The sequence below is a fragment of the Cibotium barometz genome, chromosome 32 (assembly GCF_041138505.1).
Source record: "Cibotium barometz isolate CiBa-2024 chromosome 32, ASM4113850v1, whole genome shotgun sequence".
Lineage (NCBI taxonomy): Eukaryota > Viridiplantae > Streptophyta > Polypodiopsida > Cyatheales > Cibotiaceae > Cibotium > Cibotium barometz.
The window spans coordinates 5320209-5331057 of record NC_141077.1 but is presented as its reverse complement, the minus strand read 5'-3'; the positions used below and the strand labels follow the sequence as shown (position 1 = coordinate 5331057).

The 10849-nt window shown below is 42.2% G+C and overlaps 1 protein-coding gene across 1 annotated transcript; it reads right to left on the bottom strand.

The window, feature by feature from the left end:
• Positions 1 to 6472: 6472 nt before the first annotated feature.
• LOC147619757 (uncharacterized) lies at positions 6473 to 10166 on the bottom strand. Its single transcript, XM_086825588.1, has 2 exons — positions 7169 to 10166; positions 6473 to 7028 (listed from the first exon to the last, which is right to left on the bottom strand). The coding sequence occupies exons 1-2, from the start codon at positions 9402 to 9404 to the stop codon at positions 6979 to 6981; spliced, it is 2286 nt and encodes a 761-aa protein (XP_086681714.1). The 5' UTR covers positions 9405 to 10166; the 3' UTR covers positions 6473 to 6978.
• Positions 10167 to 10849: the final 683 nt, after the last annotated feature.

Here is a 10849-nt window from a genome sequence, read left to right as displayed (position 1 = left end):
TCTAGTTAAAGGTACTTGGAAGATGGGGTAGATGTACTTGCCAAAGGAGAGGCAGAAGTACCTGGAGAGCAGGGTAAAAGTACTTGCCAACACCTAGTTTAGGAGATGTTGCCTCCAATTGCAGTCATCACTGATAAACATGATGCTGGTAATGCCCAAGGTAAACACGATGATGGTAAAGCCCAAGGTAAACACGACAGTGCACAAGTTTTTTAACTTGCGCATCGTCAGAATTGGAAGGAGGCATGCCACCCTTGGTTTCAACTCTCTGTAGGTAAGTGACAATTTTTTTTTTTGTAAAAGGAAGAACACACACACACACACACACACACACACACACACACAAAGCTTAAAAGCACTAAACCAATTTTAAGGGTTTGATTAACGCATTGATGAAGAGTTTATAATCTTACACGCTTCCGCTCTCGCTAGTGGCTTCGAAGAGGTTCGAGTTAATGATGCCGAGGTCTACGATAACGATGTCGAGGGCTTTGGTGGGGACAAGACTCGAGCTTGGGATTGTTGAAATATACAAGTAAATAGGGTGTGTGTAGGAACAAGCCCTTAGCAAGAGGCTATAAAAAGAGAATATGTAAATGAGTGAGAAGCTGTGAAAAGGTGAGAGGTATCTACTGGGAGAGAATAAAGGGTAGCATGAGAAGATTTAGGATATGTGGAGATATTTTGGGAAAAGTGAAGAGGTGGAGAGAATCAAGCAAAAGAGGTGGAGTGAATCAAGGAGAGATCAGTGGGATTAGATGCTTGGATGTAAACTCTATAAATTGAGGCATTGGCCTAATGAGAATTGGCTGGTTTTTTATTATCCATGCCTACATTAAGCTATCAGTTAATTTCTCACTAATTGCATCTTAATCATCGTCTAATCTCTTTGTTAATGATGTTGATTCTTGCATTTGATCCACCATAGCTCATCACATTGCTGCAAATTTAACATGGTATAAGAGCCTAGCTTAGAATCTATCAAATTAATGAGCTCATTGTCTTGCTAATCACCTAATTAATTAGGATTAAAAAATAATCAAGTTTTTAGCTTCTTTTTCAAATAGCCTCTGTACCCCCAGCTGGTGGAGGGGCTTGATGCCATAACATTGGCCCAAAACCCTTCAAGCCCCACCTAGCCAAGCTTCCCGCGCACCAGGCTATTATCTCAAATCATCAAACCGCCGGCTATTGTGCTGCTGGAAATCGCAAATTTACAAGCGCCTATTTCTGAAAGCAAAACTAAGATCTTCTCTCCACCAGAAGAAATTAGTCTAATTCCTCTTGGCCCCAGGGGTTTTCAAGGGTGCTCTACATGCTCGTGATATCAGATTTGTGAAATTCCTCAAGGAGAAGTGGAATCAAGCTCTGTATCATCAAATCTACATGTGACTTTGGTAAAACAAAAATTAAGCATTCAATGTTTGGTCAAATCTTGTGTTTCTTGGCTTAATCCTCTACTAGACTAACTGCTATTGATGGCTTTGAAAGGAGTTGAGCTCATTTGAACTCTAAGGCCCCAGATTTGGACTCCCCGCATAAGAGAATTATTTTGCTAATAATCAGTGATTAATCAGTACTAATCACTATATTTTGGTGCAATTGAGGATTCAAATTAACCATTGGGTATCTGATACAGATCCCTATAACTTTAGATTGAAATTCAGAGATGGTTTGATACTCCAACCATTCAGTACAGATTTGTTACCCTTTGCTTTATGTAATTTCGGGTGAATTTATGCTGATAAATCTGTTGTAATCATCACCTAAACACTAGATTGAGTTGTAAAAGTGTAGAAACTATCCTTGAATCTTGAAATTGGATCAAGAGGTAATACCCCCTTCACATCATCAATCATGAGCACGGCACAAGAGATAGCCAAATTTAATGGGGAGCAGTTTTATCCATGGCAAACAAAAACCATGTATTTGCTCATGAGGAAAAATCTGTGGGGGCTAGTTGAGGGAAGAGATGAATGCCCAGAGGTGAGTGGGAAAAATGAGTGGAAGAGCAGGAATAAGAAAGCATTAGGACTCATCGCACTCAGTTTAAATGTGATGTGATGAAATCATTCATCACATCACAGGGATATAATGGGCAAAAGATGCATGGGATGAACTCAATAAATTATGTGGCACTAAAGCAAAAAATTCAAAGATAAATCTATTAATGCAATTCTACAAACTTGATATGAAGGAAAGTGAACCTTTAATCACACACTTGAACAAATACAAAAGCATTAAGCAACAACTGGCAGCCATTGGCAAAAGAAGGTAGAAGATGATGAGGCACTAGCAGTACTTTTGAAGAGTGTGGACAAAGGTGAATATGAAAACATTGTAGCAACCTTAAAGAATGTATCCGAATTGAAGCTGCACGAGATAGAAGGAGCTCTACTAGAGCAAGAGACCAAGGTCAAAGAGAAGAAATGGCTGGACTCAACATCTGGAGAGGAAAAAGCATTCTTCACCCGAGGAGGATTCTCACGAAGACGAGGATGAGGAATAGGCAGAGTAGGAGAGGAAGGACCTTCACTTGCCACAACTGTGGGAAGCCAAGACACATGGCAAGAGAGTGCTACAGCAAACCCAGTGGAGAAGGAACGACATCAGCAAACTTCATGGAGGCTCCTAAGGAAGTCAAGTCAGATCATCTTTTCAGAGAGAGAGAGAGAGAGAGAGAGAGAGAGAGAGAGAGAAAGAAACCCCACAACCCAATGTAACCTGCCCCAAACAGAGTAAAACCACCTCTGAGCCACCGATGATGCAGGCCATGTGGTAGATGTATGTGTGAGCAATTTAGTCAAGGTCACGGGCACTTGTAGTAGCCTTGGACACATAGAGAGAGAGAGAGAGAGTCAAGGACTATGAGTTTAGGGACTTGAGGCACTGGTCGCGGGCTACCAAGTAAGAGGGAAACTTGGTATAGGGTCCAGGTGTACTAGGATTATTCACTTGAGGGGAGGTGTTGAAATATACAAGTGAATAGGGTGTGTGCGAGAACAAGCCCTTAGCAAGAGGCTGTAAAAGAGAATCTGTAAATGAGTGAGAAGCTGTGAAAAGGTGAGAGGTATCTACTGGGAGAGAATAAAGGGTAGCATGAGAAGATTTAGAATGTGTAGAGATATTCTGGGAAAAGTGAAGAGGTGGAGAGAATCGAGCAAAAGAGGTGGAGTGAATCAAGGAGAGATCAATGGGATTAGATGCTTGGGTGTAAACTCTATAAATTGAGGCATTGGCCTAATGAGAATTGGCTGGTTTTTGATTATCCATGCCTACATTAAGCTGACAGTTAATTGCTCACTAAATCGCATCTTAATCATCATCTAATCTCTTTGTTAATGATGTTGATTCTTGCATTTGATCCACCATAGCTCCACATTGCTGCAAATTTAACAGGGATGAAGTTTTACCACGACGGCTAGCAACCGCTAGTGTTTGGGTTTGGCAAGAAGAAGCGTTGGCCGACCCCACAGGCCCGCCCATGGAGGCTTGTTGAAGTAGAGATCGACGATAGCATTATAGGGGACCCAAGCAGAGCTGTTGAAGGAGTAGTGCTGGAGGCCCATGACGTAGTAGGCAACCTACAACTTATGTCCAGCTAGCACCTGGATGGCCGCTAGTATGGAAACGTTTGCCAGCGGGGGCAGATTGTTGCACATGGTGTTGGACGTGCTGTTGGCGTCATCACCACCCAGCAGAAAGAGGCACACAACCATGCTAGCACAAAGCAGCCTTAGTTTCTGTGCTGGCACCATCTCATTGGCTAGAATGTAGGCTCGATCAACTTATCGAATTGGGTGAAGCCTAAGATTGCCTAACAAGTACACTTAATGATAGAGAGAGTGAAAGCTACTCTCTTAATATATGCTAGATTGATGACCCTGATGCCCTCCTCTTTTTTTAATAAGTTGATAGCTGATCCATTGGAATCTTAGCTTGTGTACCCTTTTACCCTGGGTAGTCTAAGCTGCTTTGCAAGAAAGCAAGCGACTGCAACAAAGCCACGTGGCACTGAATATAGTAGAAAATGCACTTCAATAGATAACATCCCGAGAAAGAAGCTTCTCAAGCATGCCCTCTTTAGCTTAGCTCTTTGATCAAGCTACCGTGATAGCCACTTTTAGAAGAAGCTTTGCCTGCATCTTAATTTTGTTCTTGATTTGAATGTTTTTTTGCGAATTCGGGCTTCGGTTTACGAGATCGAAGATAGCTTGTGTGCACTGACAGCGGTTATAACTCTACATGAATCAACGATCGTGAAACAATATCACACGATACTCGTTGCATCATCGACTTCACTATCGCAAAGACTAACAAAGGTATTCCTTTTTTTTTTATCTTTTATATTTGAACAAACTAATGTCCACTTTCAACACTATAGGTGTATCTTTGGTCCACTTTCAATATCAAGAGTGTTATTTGGGAAATGAGGGAAGGGCATGTTCCTTTATGTTTATAAAATTCTGGGGAGGATTGTGCCGACTTCCCGCCATACTTTATGTATGGTTTTTTTTTCACTCACATAAACAAGCACAAAATTCGTATGACTGTGAACTATCACTGTTGCAAAATTTAGCGGAGCCTTCAAAACGTAGATCGTTTTGTACATCTGACAAACACGAGTTCGTTTCGATACAATTGCATGATGCACTTGTACAGGGTACCCAAGCATTCTAGTTTGGGAGCAAACAAACCCTTCCTGAAATCATGGATCAATAGGGTGGTCTGCTTTCTAGATTGGCACTCGCCTTGTATCATGTGCATCAAGCCGTATGCATGTGCATTTGCTTTGCGTCATGTCATTGCTCGAGGACAAAACAAGATAAGCTTTCAAAAACTAATCTTCTCCTCCAAAAACAACATTCTTGTAATAAAACCGGTTGATTTAATGAGTTGTCAGCATTTGGATCGATTGAGCAAAAAGGTCATATCAGTGGTCCGGACCTGAATAACGGCCTGCAGGAGTGAGGCCTGTGTGCCAGTCTTCGTCCTCTAGACAACAGTATCAGGCTGCTTACAAACGTGTGTGTTCCCACCGGCATGTCGAGTTTGGACAACGAGATTGCTTACCCTACCCTTTTCTTAACAGTACAGGCAGCCAAGATAGGCATGAATGATGCATCGCTCACATGTGGCGGGGACTTGTGTAACCAGCCGCTTTATGTCCAATTCCTAATTTCCAAGGCTTGCTACTCTTGCGTAGTCCAGCAGGTGATCAGGCTTCAAAACTGTGTAATAGAACAGACCTTATTGACTAAACCAATATTGTGCCAGGGTTAGTCATTAGAGGAAAACAAAACCAAAAACTAATGATAAGGTGGCACGGAATGAGCTGGCGTGTACTTGCAAGCACTAACAGTAGCTAGATCATAGCGGTTGAGTACTTGTACGAGTGCGGATAAGTACTTTAGAGTACCTAATGACTTACGAGTTTATAATTCAAATGTGAAGGATGTCAAGTACATTGAAAATAAGGAAGCTATCAATGTCAAGACGGAGTACAAGCTGAAATATAAATAGATCCTTGTGCATTATGAAAAGAAAAATTGAGGGAGCAAGGCAATCAGGAGAAGTTGAGGGCTAGGAACAAGAGTGCGAGAAACCCGAATAGGGGAATAGGGGTTTGAATAGTCTGTATGATAAAGATGGCACATAGATAGGATACAAAGTGAAAATCATTCAATTACCAAGTACTTTTTTTAAAAGTACAGGTACGGAAAGCATGGTACAAATACGGTACCTATTGAAAGTAGTGAACAGATGAGTATGAGTATGGAATTCAACTATGAGCTCTCAATATCCTTCTAACTTAGCCCTTGGCATTTACCTGATGGAAGCCAATGCAAGGTTAGTCCCATCAGCATGGAAACTGTGGAGTCATTCCCTTTCTTTATTCCCTCAAAGACTCGACCGAGGCTCCAGCCTAGGAGCTTGGAAACTTCAAATAACACCATGGTTCTACAAAACCTTCATGACAGGGCACATAATTGGGCTGTGCCAGTACATGCCGCCCCATCTCGTGGTCTCTTCAAATTCTCTTCCCAGAAGAGCTATCCCATTCAGCTTGATAAACCCATTGCACATGAAGACAAGTCTGCAAATATGATACAGCTCTCCACAAACATGTCTAGGTGAGCTGATACAATAACTGTGCTTACCAACAGGAATTGGATTGAAAATTTTCCGAATCAAGTACAAAGTGTGTGTGTTTGCAGCTGAAACTAGGATGCGGAAGATCTGAAGGGATGGTAGGATGAAGCCTATCTTGAGGTGTGCTGAAGGATAAGGTCGTAGAAGCAAAGTGGCCAAATGCATAATTTCAAGTTACTGCCTACCCCAGAAACATGCATGCACGCACCCAGAGCAAGAAAGATCCCATCACCTTTCATGATTAGGCCAGAGTTTACTAACTTAACTTTCGCATTGCCACCAGTATAACAACTAATCACACATAAAAGGAAAAAATGGCTAACAAGGGGAGAAAAGTAAATTCTTGGAAGTTCTTCCAGCGATACAACCGTTTGTAGACTGCATTCTTATCCATAGAAGAAATTACCTCATCCCTATAAAAGTTCACTGAAAGACGCGTGTTTTATTCCATTCAAGGGACAGGAGGTATTTACAGTTTTACATACGTATGCATCATAAGGAGCTCTTGTTCATTACAAGGGCTTCTGCCAGAGCCATTCTGTGCTCAGCTTCAGCACCCATTTTGAGAGTATAATTCATAAGAAGAGTTGCCAGCATTACAGCTTGTCTGATTATGCTATACTGCCATGAGGCTGCAGCACCTAACTGTGCTAAGACAGGCATTGGGCTAAAAGACCTGAAAACATCTCAGTTGCATGCAAGGCAGAGTAAACAAGAAGGCATGAATCCAAAACCTGTTTATCATGTGCTTGCACCTTAGCAGTGAAGCGAAGGGTCATGACTAAGTCTCCTGATGCCATCCATACCCACTGCGCAGACAGACTATCAAAACTGCCCTGGGCCATCTGAATAATGGCGCTTCCGAAGTTGTCCACCTGCAATCAGCAAAAGAGAACAAACCAGCACACATCCACATGAATCAAAAGGCTCATAATTAAACTCAATATCATTTCACAAAATCGAAACAAAACCACAAAAAACTTCAATTCAAACCTTGGCCTTAAATTTTATGTACCTTTGAGGCAGGCATCCACTGAGGGTGATGCTTCATTCAAACCAAAAGTGTCCCTGTTTGCCTTCAATAGCTCTTGCAACTCCTGTAGTATCTCTCTGAACAAAACCATGCTCGTATGCTCACGGTTTGAGGGAACCGAACCATGCCTCAAAAGGATGCTCTCATTTTCCAAAATCTGCAGCCTTAATTTGACATCTTCTAATGTCACCCGCTTCGAGTTCCATTTTTCTTCTTCACACACCAGAACTGTATCAGGTGACGGACCTTGCAACAATTGCACATCAGGTTTGCATGTTTCTTTCACACTGCTTGCAGTGACTGGGTCTGGATTATTACTTGGCACAAAGCTTGGCAAGTCAAGATGCTTTTCCTCCTCAAGAGCTTCACATTGCGAAAATCTGCGTATTGCCTGGTTTTCTCCATGGATTTCAAGAATGCTTTCTGCAGTTGGTATTTGAGCTTCCCAACATGGCCGATAATTCATGGTGGCAACATCAATGTTTACAACCCTTTCTTCCTCAAAGGATTTGGATCCATTAGATTCTGCACAGCTGGAAAAGCTTTCCAATACCCTCAAATTTGCCCCCTGCTTTGACATTTCTGCAATGTCGTCTCTTTCATGAGAGGGAACTAAACTGCTTGTATTAGACCCCAAAAAAACCGATGCCAGATAGTCCTGAGATGCTTGGGCTAGATTCCAAGGCTCCAATGCCTCTTGTTCTCCAAGAGCCTGTAGTTTTTTTTCTAAGGCAGAAAGCTGGATCAATATTGAACTCGCATCATCCTCATCACTGGATAGTTGAGGCTTCTCTAATTGCTCGCGTGAACCAGACAGGACACTGTCTGACACATGGCCAAAACCACTCACACCAGACAATGTAATTTCCAAGTTCCCTTTCTCATGCAAAAGAAAGCCCGTGAACCTCTTCCAAGGTTGGTCCTCAGTTGGATTTGCTTCAAACCTTTGCGTTGGGTCTACATTAGTGGCGGAATCCCACTTCTGTTGTACATCTGGAGGGTAAATATCTACACTTTCAACTTCCTGTTGCTCTTCTGGATAAGAAACCTCATCACTTCCTTTCAATAAAAGAATTGGTTTACTGACCTCTGAACACGATGAGGCATTCTCCATACCCTCTGCTGCTTCACTTACATGAGTAACATCCCCAAAAGACCTTGCTCTGAGGAGATTCAACTCCTCCTCCAAGAGAAGCCACTCGCTCTCTTTTCTGCAAAGATCTTCTTCCAAAAGTTGGATGGCCTGCTCATCATGGATGGCTTTTTCTTCGGCCATTCTCTGGTAGTGGGCAGCTTCCATTTGGAGCACAGATTTCTCTTCTTGCAGGCGTAATATCATGGCCATTGCTTCATTTGCTGCAGTTTCTGCAGCAACCCTTTCCTCCTCCAACTCCTCATACAGAGTGCGAAAATTTAGACGCTCAGCTTGAAGTGACTTCATCAAGCTCAAAATCATGTCTTCATTCCCACCATCCCCTTGCTTGAAAAAATCCGAATCCCCCTCAATGCATCCATGGTTTTGTTCTGTTTCTGCAGCAAGACACAACTCTGGGTCCACACCATATCCCGGTGCTTCCTCTTCCAAAGAAAACAAACCATCTTCTATCTTAGCGTCCCCAGATTTCTTAGTCAAAATCCCTTCACTTTTCATCACATCACCAGCATTGTTCTGCTTCTCCTTTCTTCTGTAAACCAATGTACTGCCTGTACTCCTCCCTTGCACGGGAAGACCTGTTTTCACACTTGGACAATCACATTCAGTTAACTCTCTGCTTGTTGACACGCCTTCTGAAGAATGAGCTCTTCCTAGGAGCAAAGCTGGGCGTTGCTTTTCTCTCAGAAACACTTTGCATTTTGGGCAATTAATGCTGCTGGAGGCACACCAGTCCCCACTTCTTGCACGGCTGGGAGGGTTGATCTCGCGTTGATCTGCATTTCTTGGGTGGTTTAGCACAAAATTACGACCAGAGAAGCGAGTGGGAGGGCGCCCACCAGCCCCTCTGCCGCCATCACATTCACCACAAACAGAGAAAGGGCGAAAGTGCCCGCACCGAAACAAAGCATAGTGGCGGTGTGCAGTGTACGAGCATGTACGACCCACAGAGAAATGCTTCATGACCTGGAATATGAGAATTTGAAGAATAACGAAAGTAGCCAGCAGGATCTCAGAGCATGCAGAGATGAAAGCAGAAACCTTCCAAAAATTATTTTCGGCCATGGCTGCTGCAAAACCAGCAACGCGATGTACTGGAGAAATTTAGCCGCCAAATTGATTGACTTGTAAAAATTAACTGCCGAGCCGACTTCGCGCAACCGATCGCTAGAGGAGATTACAAGGCGGGTTGACCAGAATGGTCGGCCTAGCAGCGAGAAGCTCGTGAATTGGCCAAGACTAGGCTAATATTACAAATTGGAGCCTCGGCGGGACTGCCCTCTACGTATCTACAAGCCTGTTATGCCCACCACAAACACCCAGTGCTTCATCCCTCACCATCATTACCAATGGAGTCTAGTCTGCACTGCACAAACCGTCCCTGGAAATCCAAGAAATCGAAGAATCCCATATTATTATATTGGTGGTAAAAAGCTTCTCTTCTTCTCTTTCTTGAAGATTGATGCTAATTTAGGTCGTTGGCACATGTGGCCTCCTAACCATGATCCATGTGGCCAGCACAAAATATATAGAGAGAGCCAATAATGCTAAATTTGCCAAGGCTTGGGGGGCGGCGAGTCGGTATCTAGTTAATCTTCGAAGATCAAGATAGTTTACAGCCTTCAGGTTACAGTGTACACTGAGGTAAGTAAGCCTTCAAATTTCAACCTTGGCGGCGTAGGCAGCACAAAAATTGATGTTCACCATGGCCCATGTATTAGGAATATCTTCTAATGAACCTTTTACATATACATAAATGATGATATGTTCTCGTAATTTTGAACAAGCATTTACTTTGTAAGTGTAGGTCTAAAACAACATGTGGACGGATTCTAATTATGTGTGCCCTTGGACCTTAGGCTAGCGCAAGGTTTTTTTTTTGACAGAATGATGGCAAGCGGCTTCATTTAGATGTATTTCACTCCCTTAGAGTAATTTTAGAGGGTTTGTATAGCTTAAAAACCGGGCATGACGACGCCAAAAGGCAAGCTCCGCAATCTATTATAGCAATAAAAAAGCCCATCCATAACTATTGTAAAAAAGCATAAAGAAAATTCCTATGGATGAGAAAGCGACTAGTGGGGCAACCTGGCTCACTCGTGTTGCTGAAGTATAAGGAACACTATACCTATTACTATAAAGGAAAATGCACACTAACTAGTAAAGTTGCTATAGTTAAATAGTAAGTTTACCTCTCTAACTAGTCAATTAATTTTTGTAGATACCATAAGGCTTCTATAGAGTAAACAGCGTGTCTAAATAGTAAAGTTAATCTTTTTGCTATTAGTTATTCTCTTACAACTTTCTCAATTTAGGAAATCTGGCTTTTTGCTATATAGTAATTCACATTATCTATAGTTATTTCTTCTCAATCTAGGAATATTGGATTTAATCTAGGAAATCTGGCTTTTTGCTATATAGTAATCCTCTTATATAGTAATTCAAATTATCTATATAGTTATTTCTTCTCAATCTAGGAATATTGGATTTAATCTAGGAGATTCAAGAGG